The sequence below is a fragment of the Vanessa tameamea genome, chromosome 31, assembly GCF_037043105.1.
Source record: "Vanessa tameamea isolate UH-Manoa-2023 chromosome 31, ilVanTame1 primary haplotype, whole genome shotgun sequence".
NCBI classification, from domain to species: domain Eukaryota; kingdom Metazoa; phylum Arthropoda; class Insecta; order Lepidoptera; family Nymphalidae; genus Vanessa; species Vanessa tameamea.
The window spans coordinates 2,784,926-2,806,108 of NC_087339.1; the positions used below are offsets into that span (position 1 = coordinate 2,784,926).

Below are 21,183 nucleotides of genomic sequence, written 5' to 3' on the forward strand. Positions count from 1 at the left end.
AAATAAAAAAATAAACTATCTACTAGATGACCTACCTCAAATGAATTTCTCTTATTATTCTTAAGAAATAAATTTTAATTTATCTAAGAGGTTTACGTTCCGCCATTTTGATTTTATCTTGTTTAAAAAATAACTCGATATCTTTATGTGTTTTATTATTAGTTTCCGGCAAATAAATGTACAAATGTACTGTACATAAACTAAACGTTATAAAGTAAAATAAAAAAGTGCCGTGTACACCGAAAGTTGCAAGAATCGATGGTGTCAATTTAACCACCGCTGAGAAAAAAACCGCAAATGTTAGGCCGGTTATCATATAAGAATATAATTGAAATCGAAGGGGAATGAATTCTCCGTAAATAGACAAACATAAGATCATTGGCCCACAACTTATTGATACTGTATAAATAGCCAATAGACCTATTGTTATATATTTATTTTCGGTTACAATTGAAAACCTAACAAGATACAAATATATCGATATTATCAATAAGAAAAAAACAGCAATGAATGATGACGACATGTACAGTGTTCGGCGTTTTAAGACTTTTGATAAATACGAACCGAAATACATGCCGAAAACTGAAACACCATCTAAAATCAACATAGCTATATAGGCGGTGGCTGTATCATTTGTGATTGTCTTGAAAATGTCCAATATATATAAAAAACATACCACTTTTCCCGATAAATGATACTGGATCACTGTTGACATACACAATAATATAGGTCGGTAAAACTCTTTGTCTTTAAGCATTTTAAAAAAATCTACCTCGTCCTGTCTATCATTGTACCACGATATCAAATCCTGTAATTTCTTTTCTGAATGCACGTTGTAGCCGTATAACCATCTATACGACGTTTTACATTCTTCAAACCTGTCTTTACTTGCCAACCAAGATGGTGACTCAGGCCAAAATACAATACTGTACGTATATATCGAACAAAAGAAACCGACTATAGCAATATTTTTCCAATAAAAATATGTACCGATTGCGTTAGCAACCCATAATCCCCAAAAGAAACACGCCGATTTTATTGACAGAAATAACCCACGATATTTGGTTGATGCATATTCCGTTGTCATAAGAATACGGATCGTTATATTTCCACCGTAAAGAAACCCTTGTAGGACTTCAGAAATCAGGATGTGATACGGATTTTGGCTGTAGTAGAGGATCACAAATATAGCCGTTGAGCATACAGCTGCCAACAATTGTGGTAGTTTCCTGCCATAGCGGCTCGTAAAAATCGGTAAGATAATAATCCAGGGGTACATGGCGAAGCCGCTTGTTGAATCTGGAATTAAAATAATGAAATTCTAACTGGTTATTAAAAGTCTCAACGTTAGTCAAGTTGATGCCGTATACGAAGTAGATAAATAGAAAAATACATTTACGCTGAGGACTTAAATATATCATCCTCCTGCCATTATCCCAATTTTACTTGGGGTCAGGCATGTCTTCCTGTTACATACTTCTCTGTCTGACGTCATCTCACAAGTAACATTCCAAATGACTTAAGTATATATGTATAATTCAATATTTTGTGTATATATATATACTAGCTGTTACCCGCTGGGCATTAAAAACAAATATTGTTTGTATAAGGTAATTAATACAAAATTAATGTTAAAAATGTTTGCTATTATATATAGCCTATCATTTGCGCAATCACGTGTTCTTACTATATACGTATTTTATAAAGATCAGTTCAAACGTTCTTGAGTTATAGCGGGACATACAGACAGACAGACAGACAAAAATTTCAAAAATGGTAAAACATATGTCAGTGAATCTTAAAACGAATATTTATGACGAAATTCGACAAAATAATTTAGTGTACAGACAGACAGACAGACTCTACAGATTTATATAGTAGTATAGACATAGATTGTACAAACTATGACCGCATCGAATGGTGACAAGAATCCTAGTGACATTTCCCGTTGAATGGTAATTCTAATTCTCATGAGCGCTTCCAGTAATCAATGGAGGCAATGAGACAAGATAATTCTCGATATACGCTCAATTAATAAATAAACATATAATATGACAATTGGATTATCTTATATAAGATATGATAAGACTATTCATATGGGACGTTTAGTGTTGTAATACAAGTAGCTCGATATCGGCATGTTTTTAACTACGTTCTACATAAAAAATTGTCGATATACATATTTTAATATAGTTAAACTTTAATGAAAAATACAGTTTGATCAAGTCACTACGTCCATTAATGAAAACTGTATAAAAAACCGTTCGGTAGTCTTTTAGTTTATCGCGTTCAGATAAATACTACGTATTATGATATAAAAACAGTTTTTTTTTTTTTTATAATTTATACTTACAAAGCCAAGAACCCATTTCGTCATCAATGATAATTGTTGAGTTTGATTCTCTTCTTATCTGTGGTATAAATACTGTAGGTGCGCCGACACACATGCCCGCCATAAAATACTGCACCCATATCGTACTTGCTATGAATGTCTAAAAATATGAATACTATGTACCATGTATCGAAAAATTAATAATTACAAAGTGTCTGTATATAATATATATATTATTACATAATACACACATACTACAACAATAGTGTCGTGTCAGTCGAAGTCTTACAATAGTTCTGTTTAGATTTCATTTTCATTCGCCACTTGTTTGAAATGTCGTTCCAAAATACCTATGTTATTTAATACATAAGTTATTTTTAATTTATTTACAACGAAATATGCGACCAAACCCAGAATTTGAACCTAGAACCGAGCTACCGAGGTACTTACCACAGATCTTAACAAGTCTTTTTCTATTTTTAAGTTAGAATGTCGATCAAGTTTTACCTATTATCTAAACATGTTCTTTGAGAAATATTATTTGAAACTGCCAATAAACTAGTTCCGGTTTTTTAGTTTTTCATAATCGGGAATTCCCATCGAATGTATTTGTTAGAAATAGCTCTTCAAAGCATAAACATAAACGTATTTCACGTCGGCCCATCGCCTCAGACTATACAAAGCGCTAATTCGACCTCCGGGCGAGTGAACCCCAGTATCAGCTCCGTCTATTTGACCGTATCCAACGCAGAGCGACTCGAATTATCTACGATCAAGCCCTCTCCGATTTGTTTGATCCTTTGGCTTTGCGTAGAGATGTTGGATCACTCTGCATCTTCTACCGATTTTTTACGGGGAATGATCCAAGGAATTGTTTGGATTAATCCCGATCGCTGAATTTCACCTTCGGACATCTCGTCAATATTCCAAGTTTCATTCGCACAACTATATGTCCGAAAATCCACAACAGCGCGATTTTTAAGACATTTTCTGCCGCGCACAACTAGTTTGTGGAACCAGCTTTCGCCGGCGGTTTTTCCGGACCGATACGACTTGGGAACCTTCAAGAAAAGAGCGTACTCCTTCCTTAAAGGCCGGCAACGCACCTGCAAGCCCCGGCGGGCGGTGGTAGTCACTTTCCATCAGGTGAACCTCCTGCTCGTTTGCCACCTATGACATAAATAAAAAAATAAAATAAAAAATCTTACCTGTTTCAAAATGGATTGAATTGATTCATTTTCATCCTCCTCACAGTCAATATCATTTCTCACTTCTTCGTAATGACAGGAACTCATTTTCGAATTTCAATATTTTTAAGAACGCCAATTTTTATTACGGCACGATACGATCGGACAAAACTTAACGTAGATCTGATTAATAACTAAATTATTTTATTTTTTTTTGAAACGTTGAGAAAATGTTCGGCAATGGTTGTAAGAAATTATAATATCAATATTTATTCAGTAATCGTTTTTCAGTTCTCACTATCATCGCACAACTGCAACTACTATGTTTTGATAGCTGAAATTTGCAATAAAAATTATTTAATACGGTAACGAAATATACAATTTAAGTTAACCTTGTACGAATTGGAGCTGAAAGATGTCGCGATGTTTGCTAGTACACCACATCAAAAAGTAATAATTCGAAGAGAGAGTATAAAACGTACTAGTTTGATATCTATAATCCGTCTCGTTAGTTAAAAGTAACGTAGTTTATTTGACTTGTTCGAAACAAATCATACTAAATAATAAAATTAATTCCCATACATTACATACATTATCAATTGTAAATTTCCCACTGCTGGGCTAAGGCCTCCTATACCTTTGAGGAGAAGGTTTGGAACATATTACACCACGCTGCTCCAATGCGGGTTGGTTGATACACATATGACAGAATTTCGTTGAAATTAGACACATGCAGGTTTCCTCACGATGTTTTCCTTCACCGCCGAGCACGAAATGAATTATAAACACAAATTAACCACATGAAGATTCAGCGGCGATTACCTGCGTTTGAACCGCAATCATCGGTTAAGATGCACGTGTTCTAACCACTGGGTCAATTCGGCTCACACATCTCTTTACGAATAAATATATTGTCACCTTCGTGTGTCAATGTAAAGTTTAAATAAATTGAGATACATATATTTGATGTTTAATTTAATAAAAAACACAGATAAAACGAATCCCGGTTAAAGACTTTAATCAATTAGAACCATGTACCAATTACTACTAATTGTATGTTAATTTTGATATCTAAATGGAATCTATAGCAACGAAATATTAGTACACGTGCCTGATGGATATTTTTATTGAAGAGAATAGAGTTTTATAGAAGAGAGAATAAATAAATGGACAGCGTCACATACATTACTCCGATCCCGATGTAAGTAGTTAAAGCACTTGTGTTATTGAAAATCAGAAGTAACGACGGTACCACAAACACCCAGACCCGAGACAACGTAGAAAACTAATGAACTTTTTGTACATCGACTTGGCCGGGAATCGAACCCGGGACCTCGGAGTGTACCCATGAAAAACGGTGTACACGCTTCTCGATCACGGAGGTCGTCACATCACCTCATAGATATTGGTGCTGTTAGAAATATTATCCATTCCTTACTTCGCCAATGCGCCACCAACCTTAGGAATTAGGATTTTATGTCCCTGTAAGTACACTGGCACACCCTTCAAACCAGAACACAACAATGCCAAGTATCGCTGCTTGGCGGCAGAATATCCGATGAGTGGGTGGTACCTACCCGGACGGGTTTGCACAAAGCCCTACCACTAAGTGAAACAGAAACGGTGAAAATAAGCCAAATCTAAAAAATATTTAAAATCAAAATTAATTTTCTATATATAAATACGTATATGTATTTACAATGTTCGCCTATTGAAATCGCTGTGGTTAAATGAATTGAATATTAACCGAAGATTAATTGTGTTTAAATTTAAAACACAGTTTCAAATAATATTTACCTATATGTCGTGCCAAGTAAAGGAGAACATCGTGGTTAATAATCTACAGGTATTGGATGAAATAACAGACAAATTAATCTACCACAATACCTCGAAATCGTTCTCATTGCCACTGAATAAATTATAAAAGTAAGCACATACTCAATGACGTTACGTAAAAATCAATATTTGAAGATGTTTGTGTTCAGCAAAAATGGCAATAAAATGACGTTCAACAGATGTTAATAAGTTTAAACACACAAATTTCTTGGTATTTTGCCTTACTAAGAATTTAAGGTGATTTAATCGTACGTTTTAAGAATAAGATTTTACTTTACGAATTGCCATTTAAATTTTAAGTTATTAGTTTTATTCGTTAATTGAAATGTTACTTTGTATGTTTTTCCTCTATGTATTTAATAACAATTCCGAATGAGATGAAACATTGGTGAATTGTTGTTGAGACCCAAAGAACCGGTGTCTTTTGGTTTGTTGCATTCGTATGTTTGATCTCCAATTTAAATATTATAAGTAGTTTCTTAATAAGAGCTTCTTACTCTAACGGTATTACTTGGTGGCAGGGCTTTAGTGTTAGACCGTCTGGGTAGATATCACTGACTCATCAGCTGTTCTGCCGCCAAACAGCAATATGTACTTAGCATACTGTTATGTTCCGCTTTGAAGGTTGAGTGAGTGGCGACCACTTAACATCAGGTTGCTCATTTTCCCATACCTATTACGTAAAAAAATTAACGTTTTGATGCCGGTGAAACTACATATTCAATAAGTCCATGTTGTTAAAAGAACCAACTGCCTATCTCACTTGTAACCAGATTGACTGACATGCTATTTTGATTCATATATCCACGAAATGTTATCATTATTGTAATCAGTTTCGAATAAAACTTTCTGACATTTCATAATAGTCTTTCGCGATGAATTTCGAGTTTGTTTTTATAGAAGAGCTTTAGAGGATCATATACCCTTAATAAGCGATAAAAGTTTTATTCATACTAGCTGTAGAGATGAGTAAAAACTATAACTATTGCTTAATACTTGGTTATATATAATAAATTCGTCAGTGTTATTACAAGCAGAAGCAGGTGCCATTTTTTATCCCATGATTGAAGGCGTATTGATGTTGTAAAGAGCAGTTTATCGTATTAGAAAGTCCTATAGGCATGGAGAATGTACACTGACCATTTGGTGGTCCATATACTCCGCATTCCCTAGATAAATAAAAAGAAGCGAAAATCAAATCCACTACACGAGATATATATAATTACTTGGACATTTATAACAAGAGAGTTTTAAATATTCTATACTAAATTAACACGAAATCAAAGCACAAAAAACAACTACCTAGATGATCCAGTAGGACACGAGCATCTTACACGATAAACAAGTATAGCTGTTCATGTGAATCAGTTCTAGCAATAATTAAATCATCACAAACTCGAGAATGCACCAAATCGTACTGTTCCAGCGTAGTGTAATAAGTACTTAATATTATCTCCGGAAGAGAAAACACACCTAATATTGTAAATGATCTTATATATATATGTTTAGTGACATTAACATTTTTTATTTACTATTAATAATATAATACTATTATATTAATAAAATATTTATACTGTTTCGTGACTAGTTCTCACGGAGAACAATAAAAAATATTATGTAATAAATATAAGCTAAAGATTATATTTAATTATTGTTTATAATACTTTTAGTCAATTGCATGAAAAGCATAGGATAGAAAATAGGTTCGGATTTATTATACAAATCTTATATGTATGGGATCAATTTGCATTAGTCGTATATAATTTTATTTATTTATTTATTTATTTATACTTTATTGCACCCAAACTTAAAACTAAATATTACAATATTGAAACAAAAAGTTGCATGAGGTGCAACAGGCGGCCTTATCGCTCAGCAGCGATCTCTTCCAGGCAACCTTTGGGCAGAGGATCATAGTATTTACATTATAATATTAATGAGGAATAATTAAAATATATATTGATTATACGTGGATATCACAGCCGCGCAATAGGCACCAATGAGGCGCTGTAAGAAATATTAAGATTCCCTTAAATCGTCGAAGCGCCACCAATCTTGGGAACTAAGATGTCATGTCCTTTGTGCGTGCAGTTACGTTATACCAGCGTTCCTATCGACAATGGAGACGAGAAGACGATGTGTTACATTATTAATAAAGGCTATTAACTATTTCTCTAAGACCAAGTGTTTCAACTGCGACATAAACATATGTAGGACAAGAGACGATTTTTTGCATTGTTTGTTTTTCTGTCTGTTGATTCAGACTTTAACATTGTTTAATCCTGACGTTATATGATTCCATGAAATTATAATTTTATTTTTAGACAATTTCGGACTTCAATGAGTAATGAGATTTAATATTGTGTATTGTTACTAACTTTTAACATTTATATTAAAATTTAAAATTCACTTTTAATATTTATTCTTAACATAATTTAGATAACTGAAAAGTATATGATATTCATATAGTTTTTATAAAATGATTTCCATATTGATTAAAAATTATTAATTTTACAACTACTGCGTAATTGTGCCATACTTGCGACTACTACGTATAGTATAGATATCGGGGAGATCTGAATTTTACCGATAGTAACTTTGATTTTATTTTTCTTTTTTGGATAGGCAGTAGTATGTGTGTATTGTTCCTAATAACTTTTATTAAGCCATTTAAAATATCGTTAACATTGTTTTTTTGTTTAGAATTACAATTTACAATTAAATAAAACGTGATATTTTATAAGTATATTATGACAAAGTGTTAGTTTATTTGGTTTGGATGAATACTAAAAATATTATATTATAAATATCATGAATACTACCGCGTGTGGCGATTACTTTTATCGAAATTATATAAATAACGGTTTTTGATAAAATTTGAATGAAAAATTTATACGTAATTACTACATTTTTCGATCGTATTAAATCTACATTTTTATAATTATTTTAAAAATCAAACAAAATTGCAATTCATGTGTCCTGTCATGTATATTAAATTTTGAATTAAAGACAACTACAATACAACATTTTAAAAAAGATGCTGAAAAAGGCATGTCAATTATAACAAAATTTAAGATATGATTCGATAATTACATTATTGTTAATATCGATTTTTACATAATTTCATTCAATACACAATACATACATCACTAAACCGTATATTGTAGTTACTAGTTATGCACATCACTATTGTGATGACAACAATCGAGGTCGTAAACAAAGATAAAAAAAATTAATGTTAGTTGTTTTAAATATTTCAAATAGTAAATACTATGGATGAAAACCATGAAGCCGTGATACAAAGCATTTGTTGCACTTGTTTAAGCGTCGATAGAAAATTAACACAACTCTGTCGAGTTGAAAATGGTGTCAATTGTTTGTTTTTTCTACTTTCTCACGACTCGGATGCTTATCAGGTATATATATTTTTTTCTTTATTCTAGTATTTTTAAGGGGCCTTTATAGTCAGCCTATATGTCGGCTCCATCGTTACACGCTAAGGTATATTTAACGAAACAATAAAAATACGTATTATTTATATTAGTAATTTATGATTTAAATTTGTTAAATACTATCGTTGTTATGTTTTGCTAATTATTATTCATTAAATAGTTCAATATTATTAATAAAATGTTCGCAAAGTGGCCGAAATTAATTAATGCGTCCACTTTCCAAACTACATAAATATCTAAAGGAAGACTTTCAAATCATTTTAATGCTAGTTTAAATTAACAGGCAATGTTCCAAAAGGCAGCTATTGATCTATATATCTGCTGGGAGTGCCGTGCTCTGATGCATAGATTCTGCAAGTTCAGGGACCAGGCCTGCATTGCTCAGAAGCAGCTGTCCAGCATCTCTGACGGGAGACATGAAGTAATTGAAATCATTTTTATGTAATTGTACAATATTTCATCAGTAATGACTTTGTTGATAAATTCAAGTCAAATCAAAATATTTTTAAAATATATTATATACATTAGGTACTATGTTATTTGTATATTCTGTAATAGAGTAATTGTTACTTGGTTAGTGGTCACTAGATACTACAGGCACAAGGGATATCTTAGTCCCCAAAGTTGGTGATGCATTGGCAATGTAAGAAATGTTTAATATTATTTTCAGTGCCAATGTCCATGGTCATTGGTGACCACTTACAAAACAGGTCGTCCAATTTGCAAACAATCAACCCATTGCTTAAAATAAAATATTTCAACTTAGTACATGAATGTACTAAATCCATGATAATGATTGACTCAGTCTAATTTTAATTAAAATATTTTGATTTGGTTGAATGTAGAAATGATGGACCGAAGAACGGCATTGTTCCATTTCACTTTGTCATCCATCACGTCCACAGTCACAGATATTTTATGTATGTCACACAATCCATGCTTGTGGTCGTTGTCTGACGTCCTCCCCCTTACCTTCTATCAATACTGATTCGCCTGTGACATTGGCGAAATAATCCGTGCCCTCTCAGCACAAATAAAAGCTAAAATTAATAGAAAAAAACATTACTGATAAAAATATATTTTCAGATAAAAATGCAGAGTATCTCTCTATCAAAATTGTCACAATATCACCGAGACACCTACAATTATACAATTGTATCAAATGATGATATTCCATATAATTTCATTGACTGTGGACCGGATATGGATCATATAAAGACTGAATTTGACAATGATATTCCTCTACTAGAAATACCTATTTTAGAAACAAATGTAGTTGAAAAAACACTCAAAATGAAAGAAAAGAACACAGATGATACTAGAGTCAGAGATAATCAACTTAAAATAGAAATAAAACCTCTTTTGAAGAATACAAAATCGAATTTAAAAAAAGAAAATACAGGTAATAAAGATAGACTGATTAGAAAGAGGAAAAAAATGATCTCCAAAGAGGTTGATAGCTCGGATGAGGAAGTTAATTATTCTACGATTGAAATGTCTGAAAAGGAAATGTTGGAATGTAGGGAGGCCATGAGGGTTCTGGGGAGCTATGTGAATGCGTCAAATAAATGTGAATCTTGTGTTGAAGGTTTTAAAGACTATAATGAATTGGAGAAACATAATTTGGAGTTACATGTGCAGGTTGGTTCACGAGGTACTTTGAGTAAGACTGTCTGGTTAGGTGTCATACACTGATCATTTGTTCTACCACCAAACAACAATACTTCGAACAATTGTGTTCTGGTTTGAAGGGTAAATGAGATTATGTAAGGGGCCATACATTTATTACGTAAGACGATTTAGGGGGGGGGGGGTGTCGAGCATGTCTTATGTTTTCTTACAAGGGGGTGGGAAGGAGTCTCGATAGTTCTTACGTAAAATGAAATGCGTATAGGTATAAAACGATATTTCCATTTCCATGGCAACGGACGGGCCAAAAAATAAAGATTAATTATTATTACCTTTGAAATTACAAAAAAACATTTCAAAAAATTGTTTCTTTGAAAAAATAAACCAAACGTGTATTCATTTCTCCTTACGTAATAAATATTAAAAAGGGGGGGAGGGGGTCGGCCTATTCTTATTTTTTCTTATAATAGGGAGATAGGGGTCAAAAACTAGCCCCCTATGGCCCCTAACTACAGACACAAGGGATAGATCTTAGTTCTCAAGATTCGTCTAGGTGGTGCTCTTTTACAAAGCCCTACCACAAAGTGGTAGATAGTTTATCGAGACAGCTATACAGTAATATATAACATCCCCCTATAAACAGTAATGTTTAACGCTGATGTAACAAGGTTGTGATGTTTATATAATATTAATTAATTTTATAAAGGGAGCCGAGATGGCCCAGTGGTTAGAACGCGTGCATCTTAACCGACGATTTCGGGTTCAAACCCAGGAGAGCACCGCTGAATTTCACGTGCTTAATTTGTGTTTATAATTCGGCGGTGAAGGAAAACATCGTGAGGAAACCTGCATGTGTCAAATTACAACGAAATTCTGCCACATGTGTGTTCCACCGACCCTCATTGGAGCATAGTGGTGGAATATGCTCAAAACCTTCTCAAAAGGAGAGGAGGCCTTAGCCCAGCAGTGGGAAATTTACAGGCTGCTTATCTAAGAAGATGTAAAAAATATAAAGGGATTATATATTTGATGGTTTATACGTACGTCTGTACATCTAATAAAATCTCTAATATTGATCCAATTCTAAAAAAAAATACTGTATGTATAATATATAATATACAAACATTATTCCTGAGTGCTATAGGATATGAATTATATTTATATCACAAAATTTCATCTTTATTAATAAATTGCACCAATGCATAGACAGAATGAGTCGTTATTATGAAATAAATTTATATATAAAATTGGGACAATTCATACAGCCAATCCCCCCTCCATCGAAATTGAGGAAGCCGTTTTACGGAAATAATAATAATCCTTTTATTTTCCACAGAAGCCAAGGTACATACAGTGTGACATTTGCCTGGTTTATATAAAGTACTGGTGGCTCGCTGAACATAGGAAGGAACATTACACGAGCTACAGGTGCAATTTCTGTGAGCACACGACAGCAAATGTTTTGGATATATTGAAACACTTGAAGACAGTCCACGGCACCGGCAACGTGGTCTCCAGGATATGGCAGAGAGTAATTATAATTCCATAGTATAAAACAAAGTCGCTTACCGCTGTCTGTCTCTGTGTATGCTTAGATCTTTAAAATTACACGACGGATTTTGATGCGGTTTTCTTTAATAGATAGATCGATTCAAGAGGAAGGTTTATACCTATAATACATGCTCAACATAGTAGAGAAACACTGATAATTTTAGAGGTTTTCAAAGTGATGTCGTAAATAAACAACTTTTTTTAAATTAAATTTAATAAATCCACGATGGTATGGAACAATCTCAAAGAGACAACCCACAATAATCATTTTTTATCTTTTACTTTTTACGAGAAATAATGGCTTATTTTCGAGGCGATTTTAGCAATAAAGCATTAATAATTATCCAATTAAGTACCTTAAATACATTGTGCATTTAATAAAGATCAATATGACCCTTTACAGCGTGTAATTTAAATGAATATTTCCGAAGATATTACAGATTTAAAACGCAGGAACAGCGGTTTGTATTGTCGAACGACTGAAGAACTGTGAACGTTGTAAGACATTCTGTAGTATATTTAGTATCAGCATTGTACCCGAGCGAAGCCGGGGCGGGTCGCTAGTTATAATTATAATACTTTAAGCAAGTTGATTCTTGTGAGGATTTTTTAAATTTCATTTTCCATAATTAAATTAAAAATACCACCGGTTTAGGAATGTAGAATCTACTGAGACTAACCGGCAAGAAACTGAGTAGTTATTCTCTTCAAACAATTCGTTACATGTATTATTAAATTAAATAATTTAATTATTAATCATTGTAATACCAACTCCATACTTTTTTATCATCTACATAATCCATTGTTGAGTACTATGAATTATTAATAATTTCTTGGTGGCAGGGCTTTGTGCAAGCCCGTCTGGGTAGGTACCACCCACTCATCAGATATTCTATAGCCAAACAGCAGTACTCAGTATTGTTGTGTTCCGGTTTGAAGGGTGATCCAGTGTAACAACACGCACAAGGGACATTATATCTTAGCTCCCAAGCTTATATATTAGGTATTATTTCTTACAGCGTCAATGTATATAGTCGGTGGTGACCACTTACCATCAGAAGGCTCATTTGCCCGTCCGCCTACATATAACATAAAAAAAACAAAGTTTGTTTTTTATCATGTGATTGAATTTTATTAACTGGCAACACTAAGATAGTTATAGATATAATATATTTAGTTTGGAGATTGTTTTAAATATACTTACTAGGCTAGAACACGTGTATTTCAACTGGAAGAAATTAAAATTTAATAAATTTTCAGGTAAAGAGGAGAGCTGTACAAACGAATCCGGCTCTGAAAACACGAAGGACCGAAAAGCCGGAAGTTAAGACGCCTTTTGGATATTTGTGTTACGAGTGCAATAAATATTTTGAGTAAGTTTTCTCAAGATTCTATTTTTTTTTTAAAATTATTTTATGGTAAATTAGCTAATGGCTAGCTGATGGAGAGTAGTCTCTTTGGTTCATAGGCTTTGTGAGGTATTAGATCCTATAGTCTTGAGGAGAAGGTTTATAACTTTACTAAGATGGACTTGACCACAAGGCTTTTGAAGTGTTATTTCAATATGTTAAATTCAAATCAAATCAAATCAAAATATACTTTATTCAAGTAGGCCTTTACAAGCATTTTCGAATCGTCATTTAACAAACTATTTTAAGTAAAGCCACCACCGGTTCGGAATGTAGATTCTACCGAGAAGAACCGGCAAGAAACTCAGTAGTTACTCTTTTTCAACATCTAAAAATACAGTCATGTTAGTTAAATACAATTATATATGTATGTTATGTCTCCTGACTGGAAGTCAACGAGCGTTAACTCCACGCTTTTTTATCATCGATATAATCTTGTATCGAATAATAATGCCTTCTTTACCGACGTATTTTTGACAAATGTCTTGAATCTATGAAACGGTAAAGTTAAAGATGTCTGCGAATTTAGATGTGGAAATTAAAGCTACCACTGGTTCAGAAATAAGGTTCTAAAGAGAAAAGCGAGTTCAGGAACACAAAAAATATTATTTTCCACCAATGAATATAGTTTGTAGATAAAAATAAAAATGTACATAACATTTAAACATCTAATCTTGTATATAATAATGAAAATGTACATAACATTTAAACATATCTAATCTTGTATATAATAATGAAAATGTACATAACATTTAAACATATCTAATCTTGTATATAATAATGAAAATGTACATAACATTTAAACATATATAATCTTGTATATAATAATGAAAATGTACATAATATTAAAACATCTAATCTTGTATGTAATAATGAAAATGTACATAACATTTAAACATATATAATCTTGTATGTAATAATGAAAATGTACATAACATTTAAACATATCTAATCTTGTATATAATAATGAAAATGTACATAACATTTAAACATATCTAATCTTGTATGTAATAATGAAAATGTACATAACATTTAAACATATATAATCTTGTATGTAATAATGAAAATGTACATAACATTTAAACATATATAATCTTGTATATAATAATGAAAATGTACATAACATTTAAACATATATAATCTTGTATATAATAATGAAAAGGTACATAACATTTAAACATATATAATCTTGTATATAATAATGAAAAGGTACATAACATTTAAACATATATAATCTTGTATATAATAATGAAAAGGTACATAACATTTAAACATATATAATCTTGTATATAATAATGAAAATGTACATAACATTTAAACATATCTAATCTTGTATATAATAATGAAAATGTACATAACATTTAAACATATCTAATCTTGTATATAATAATGAAAAGGTACATAACATTTAAACATATCTAATCTTGTATATAATAATGAAAACGTACATAACATTTAAACATATATAATCTTGTATATAATAATGAAAACGTACATAACATTTAAACATATCTAATCTTGTATATAATAATGAAAACGTACATAACATTTAAACATATCTAATCTTGTATATAATAATGAAAACGTACATAACATTTAAACATATCTAATCTTGTATATAATAATGAAAACGTACATAACATTTAAACATATCTAATCTTGTATATAATAATGAAAACGTACATAACATTTAAACATATATAATCTTGTATATAATAATGAAAATGTACATAACATTTAAACATATATAATCTTGTATATAATAATGAAAATGTACATAACATTTAAACATATCTAATCTTGTATATAATAATGAAAATGTACATAACATTTAAACATATCTAATCTTGTATATAATAATGAAAATGTACATAACATTTAAACATATCTAATCTTGTATATAATAATGAAAATGTACATAACATTTAAACATATATAATCTTGTATATAATAATGAAAATGTACATAATATTAAAACATCTAATCTTGTATGTAATAATGAAAATGTACATAACATTTAAACATATATAATCTTGTATGTAATAATGAAAATGTACATAACATTTAAACATATCTAATCTTGTATATAATAATGAAAATGTACATAACATTTAAACATATCTAATCTTGTATGTAATAATGAAAATGTACATAACATTTAAACATATCTAATCTTGTATGTAATAATGAAAATGTACATAACATTTAAACATATATAATCTTGTATATAATAATGAAAATGTACATAACATTTAAACATATATAATCTTGTATATAATAATGAAAAGGTACATAACATTTAAACATATATAATCTTGTATATAATAATGAAAAGGTACATAACATTTAAACATATATAATCTTGTATATAATAATGAAAATGTACATAACATTTAAACATATCTAATCTTGTATATAATAATGAAAATGTACATAACATTTAAACATATCTAATCTTGTATATAATAATGAAAAGGTACATAACATTTAAACATATCTAATCTTGTATATAATAATGAAAACGTACATAACATTTAAACATATATAATCTTGTATATAATAATGAAAACGTACATAACATTTAAACATATCTAATCTTGTATATAATAATGAAAACGTACATAACATTTAAACATATCTAATCTTGTATATAATAATGAAAACGTACATAACATTTAAACATATCTAATCTTGTATATAATAATGAAAACGTACATAACATTTAAACATATCTAATCTTGTATATAATAATGAAAACGTACATAACATTTAAACATATCTAATCTTGTATATAATAATGAAAATGTACATAACATTTAAACATATATAATCTTGTATATAATAATGAAAATGTACATAACATTTAAACATATCTAATCTTGTATATAATAATGAAAATGTACATAACATTTAAACATATCTAATCTTGTATATAATAATGAAAATGTACATAACATTTAAACATATATAATCTTGTATATAATAATGAAAATGTACATAACATTTAAACATATCTAATCTTGTATATAATAATGAAAATGTACATAACATTTAAACATATATAATCTTGTATATAATAATGAAAATGTACATAACATTTAAACATATATAATCTTGTATATAATAATGAAAATGTACATAACATTTAAACATATATAATCTTGTATATAATAATGAAAATGTACATAACATTTAAACATATATAATCTTGTATATAATAATGAAAATGTACATAACATTTAAACATATCTAATCTTGTATATAATAATGAAAATGTACATAACATTTAAACATATCTAATCTTGTATATAATAATGAAAATGTACATAACATTTAAACATATATAATCTTGTATATAATAACGAAAATGTACATAACATTTAAACATATATAATCTTGTATATAATAACGAAAATGTACATAACATTTAAACATATCTAATCTTGTATATAATAACGAAAATGTACATAACATTTAAACATATCTAATCTTGTATATAATAATGAAAATGTACATAACATTTAAACATATATAATCTTGTATATAATAATGAAAATGTACATAACATTTAAACATATCTAATCTTGTATATAATAATGAAAATGTACATAACATTTAAACATATCTAATCTTGTATATAATAATGAAAATGTACATAACATTTAAACATATCTAATCTTGTATATAATAATGAAAATGTACATAACATTTAAACATATATAATCTTGTATATAATAATGAAAATGTACATAACATTTAAACATATATAATCTTGTATATAATAATGAAAATGTACATAACATTTAAACATATATAATCTTGTATATAATAATGAAAATGTACATAACATTTAAACATATATAATCTTGTATATAATAATGAAAATGTACATAACATTTAAACATATATAATCTTGTATATAATAATGAAAATGTACATAACATTTAAACATATATAATCTTGTATATAATTATGAAAACGTACATAACATTTAAACATATATAATCTTGTATATAATAATGTGGTTTGATATTTCATTTTAATGTCCGCTCAGAAAAAAAAATCCTGACAGATCCGTGATTAAACAGATCAGACCAGACAAGACAGGAAGACTACTATTTTGGGATCTTCCTGTCTGGTCTAGGTCAAGCTGGATACGAGCATCAAGTTATCTCTCCCTACCCTACTCATAGTTTGTCGTTTTGACCTCAAAAGTGAAGGTTAAGACTGGAGGGTCAAAAGGGATGAGGCGCCCAACGTGACTTCAGGCACCAGTGACGTAACATCTTAGATCCAATGGTTGGTGACTGTATGGGGAGGTACTTACAGCGCTAATATCTATGGGCTGACTACTCACCATCAGGTGGCATGCACGTCGGCTACGCTATAAAAAAAAATACGATGTTATAATGAATAGGAAGAGCTTACGTCATTAATAATATTGTCGTTTATTCTAATAAAGATTTTTTTTTTGTTTAAGGAACAAGTATCTACGGTACAAGCACATACTGAAGTTCCACAGGGAAGGATTCAAGTGCAAAACCTGCGGGAAGACATTCGCGTTCAAGAACACATTGAACAAGCACGAACAGTGAGTACAGTTTTATCGTTACGATATAATTACAGCAAAGAAATCTAAGAACAACTCACATGAACAAACGAAATACGACTTAAGCGTATGCAAAATAAGGTTTGTTTCAGTTTGTATATCTAATCCTTTCGAATAATATCTTTTTAAGAACGCACTTTGAAACGAACGGACGAAACTCGACTTAGAATTGTATGAAATAAGTTTTATTTTAGGTTGTAGTTCTAATCTTCGCGAATTAGTTGTCGGATTTGAGTTGAGATTCTAGATTGTTTATGAATAGACAAAGGAACAGCGCTGCAGAACTATCGATAGTTGACTTCGAAAACTATTCAGGATATCGATACTATCTCTAACACCTTAACTATCGATAGTCTGTCGATAGTGGACTATCGATATGCAACATTAAGTACATAAAAAAAGATTTGCGTGTTCTTACTAAATGCCGGTTGCCTGTATATAGAATTTAAAGATACAACGGTGTCAACAGTATTGGGTACAATTTTGATACAAATATATCCGGCTCGCAGAGGACCAGGTTCATAAACGCTGTATCTTTCCTAATATGAGAGATGTTTTAAATATAAGCATATAGATAGCCTGTTGATGTCACTTAAGCCTCCTCTCTTGGTAAATAGAAGGCTTAGGGCTTATATCACAACGGTATCCCTCCGATAAGAGTCTTAATTTATATGGTACTTGTATACTATAATCCGCCAATTACGGAGACATCGTGTTTCGTATATAAGGAAATCAATATATTAACTGTCGCTTCTCAATATATGTCGGAGGAGCAGGATGCCGAACAGTCGGGTTCGGGGATCGATCCGTCATTTGGAAGACTATGACGTGCAATGGAGATACTCACGAAATAAAACGTATTTAATATCGTCTGATCACTGTATTACTTGATTCAATAATCGCACACCACAAACATCAAAGGATTACAATGATTCAACTCGATTAAGATCGAATGGGTTCGCGAGCAGCCATCGCATTCGAGTCGCCTGTCAAAACGTAACGGCTCGCGTTGCCATGACACTTACAGCTCCATTCGGGGTGACCCGCTCTTGAAAGTAAATACAGCCTTTGATTTGATAGCATTATATAACGCTTTCAGAGTCCACGCCCCCCCACTGCCGAGAGAGAAATGTTCGATATGTGATAAAATGGTGCGCATAGATCGGGTCAAGACTCACGCTCGAATACACAGCGAGAGGAAGCCGTTCGACTGCGTCGCCTGCGATAAGCGCTTCGTATCGCTCGACTCGTATGAGAAGCACTTGAAGAATTCAAGCGTGCACGCCGTTCATGATGTTCACAAGTACGTACAGCCTATTCCAATGGAAGTAGGAATGAAAATAAACAAACCTTAGATTTACGTATTTCATGCGATTCGCTAATAACTGAGCTATATTGTGCACTACTGAGAGTTTATGATTAATATATCTTTATTTATAATACAACACTATTAAACGTGACCGCTTATAATCACTTCCGATAACAGTTTCGTCGTCGTTAAAAACGCCATTTTTTTCGCAAATCCATAGTGAATACCATAGATCAATCAAGCTCTCGACCAATGATATCGCGTCGATTTGCTGTCAAATGTTGTTTATTTGGCTTTTTTCCTGTTACGGTTGGAATATAATATATATACGCAGTATGGTAGAATACGTACCTTAATAAATATTTTTATTTATTTCAGATATAAATGCACAATGTGTGAAAAGGGCTTTAGGACGATAACGGAGTTGAACGATCATACAAATTACATACACATGAAAAGGACGCATCACAAGTGTCCGATATGCAATAAGGTAGCTTAACATTCCCGTTGGTTGGATTAAATATCTTGCTGTCCCTTTCTAACCCATATGTAATATAGAGATAGAAATGCCAATGTTTAAGTGTTAAAGAGGGATGTTTATGTATAGGTTGGCGGACGAGCATATGGGCCACCTGATGGTAAATGGTCACCGCCCATAGACAATGGCGTTGTAAGTGACGAGTGGGTGGTACCTGCGCAGAAAGGCTTGCACAAAGTCCTAACTCTAAGTATATTATATTTGTGTTCAAGGTCATTACAATTCTCGCTGGGGAAAAAGTCTCTTATAAATACTTTTAAACATAACTTTCGATCTAATTGGTAGGCGTCAGGCATTTCTTAAGTGTCTGGATTTTAGTAGTAAAATTTGATTGTACAGGCGTTAGCGACGCGTCGTGGCGTCACCCGTCACGTACGACGAGCCCACCAGGGTCTCAAGGAGAAAATAGGAGATAAGATACTATGTCAGACGTGTGGAAAGGCGTTCCGGGTATGTTTGTGAGATATATAATTGATTTAATATGTGAGATATATCATTTCTTAAAGGTAACGCGACTGCGGTACTATTTTGTCTCTACATTATTGTTGTTTTGGTTTTTTTTTGTTGCCAAAACAAATAAATTAAAGAAAATTAAAAAATCACTACAAATAAGTATTTATATTCTTACTAGCAGCCCGACTGGTGCACAAGTAGAGTTTATTAATAAAGAAAAAGTTTTTTTTTTTTTAGGATAAGAAGTGCCTTCAAGAACACGAGTTAATACATACCGGTGAGAAACCTCTGTCTTGTGATATCTGTGGACGCACATTCAGACAGAGCGCCTGTCTGTACACACACAAGCGCAGAGTGCATAAAGTAGCGCCGAAACGGCAGATCACACACACAGAAGATATTAATGTTTTAAATATTAAAGTGTCATAAAACTGATTAATTCGTTTGAATTGTTTTATTTTATAAGCTGGTTTTTTAGGTATCAGTGTTACTTGCCCAAAATTTATAAAATTTCACCTATAGCACACAACCACACACATCCAAGAGGGATGTGTGTGGTTTACGCCCTTGAGGGATGAATAAGAAAATAATAAAGTGTGTCTTTCTCCGGGACTCGAACTATCTCCATACCAAATTTCATCTAAATCGGTTCAAAGTTCTAAGCGTGAAGAGGTAACAGACAGAAGTGCTTGCTCATTTATTTATTATATTAATTAAATTATTTCAACTTAAACATCAGTAATAAGCGACGTAGAAATAAATTAATTATTATATACTTAATTTATTTCTACGTCGCAGTTTGCGAATGTACAAATGTGGGCGGTTCTTATGGTACTTCAATCTCTACTCCAGTTACACAACTTAGCCATCAATCTTAC

The 21,183-nt window shown here is 31.3% G+C and overlaps 2 protein-coding genes and 1 long non-coding RNA gene across 3 annotated transcripts; 2 read left to right on the forward strand and 1 right to left on the reverse strand.

Moving 5' to 3' along the window:
* Positions 1–64: 64 nt before the first annotated feature.
* LOC113391412 (facilitated trehalose transporter Tret1-like) lies at positions 65–3,634 on the reverse strand. Its single transcript, XM_026627374.2, has 3 exons — positions 3,541–3,634; positions 2,354–2,492; positions 65–1,299 (listed from the first exon to the last, which is right to left on the reverse strand). Exons 1-3 carry the CDS (start codon positions 3,625–3,627, stop codon positions 80–82), a joined length of 1,446 nt encoding a protein of 481 aa, XP_026483159.2. The 5' UTR covers positions 3,628–3,634; the 3' UTR covers positions 65–79.
* Positions 3,635–8,556: 4,922 nt separating this feature from the next.
* On the forward strand, positions 8,557–9,236 carry LOC135194529 (uncharacterized). Its single transcript, XR_010309806.1, has 2 exons — positions 8,557–8,771; positions 9,091–9,236. It is a non-coding gene; the product is annotated as an uncharacterized LOC135194529 (long non-coding RNA).
* A 664-nt stretch (positions 9,237–9,900) lies between these two features.
* Positions 9,901–20,740, forward strand: LOC135194519 (zinc finger protein 721-like). Its single transcript, XM_064220096.1, has 8 exons — positions 9,901–10,448; positions 11,773–11,967; positions 13,248–13,360; positions 17,877–17,987; positions 19,105–19,308; positions 19,693–19,804; positions 20,192–20,302; positions 20,543–20,740. The coding sequence occupies exons 1-8, from the start codon at positions 10,011–10,013 to the stop codon at positions 20,732–20,734; spliced, it is 1,476 nt and encodes a 491-aa protein (XP_064076166.1). The 5' UTR covers positions 9,901–10,010; the 3' UTR covers positions 20,735–20,740.
* The last annotated feature ends 443 nt before the right edge of the window (positions 20,741–21,183 follow it).

Bases quoted from the DNA above. Each gene is read 5' to 3' on its own strand.
- LOC113391412 (XM_026627374.2), bottom strand. From the start codon at position 3,627: ATGAGTTCCTGTCATTACGAAGAAGTGAGAAATGATATTGACTGTGAG. The intron at 2,493-3,540 runs GTAAGATTTTTT...TCATATTTTTAG, and splicing joins TTCAATCCATTTTGAAACAG to ACATTCATAGCAAGTACGAT. The intron at 1,300-2,353 runs GTAAGTATAAAT...TTTTAATTCCAG, and splicing joins CGAAATGGGTTCTTGGCTTT to ATTCAACAAGCGGCTTCGCC.
- LOC135194519 (XM_064220096.1), top strand. From the start codon at position 10,011: ATGGATCATATAAAGACTGAATTTGACAATGATATTCCTCTACTAGAA. The intron at 11,968-13,247 runs GTAATTATAATT...ATAAATTTTCAG, and splicing joins TCTCCAGGATATGGCAGAGA to GTAAAGAGGAGAGCTGTACA. The intron at 13,361-17,876 runs GTAAGTTTTCTC...TTTTTGTTTAAG, and splicing joins GAGTGCAATAAATATTTTGA to GAACAAGTATCTACGGTACA.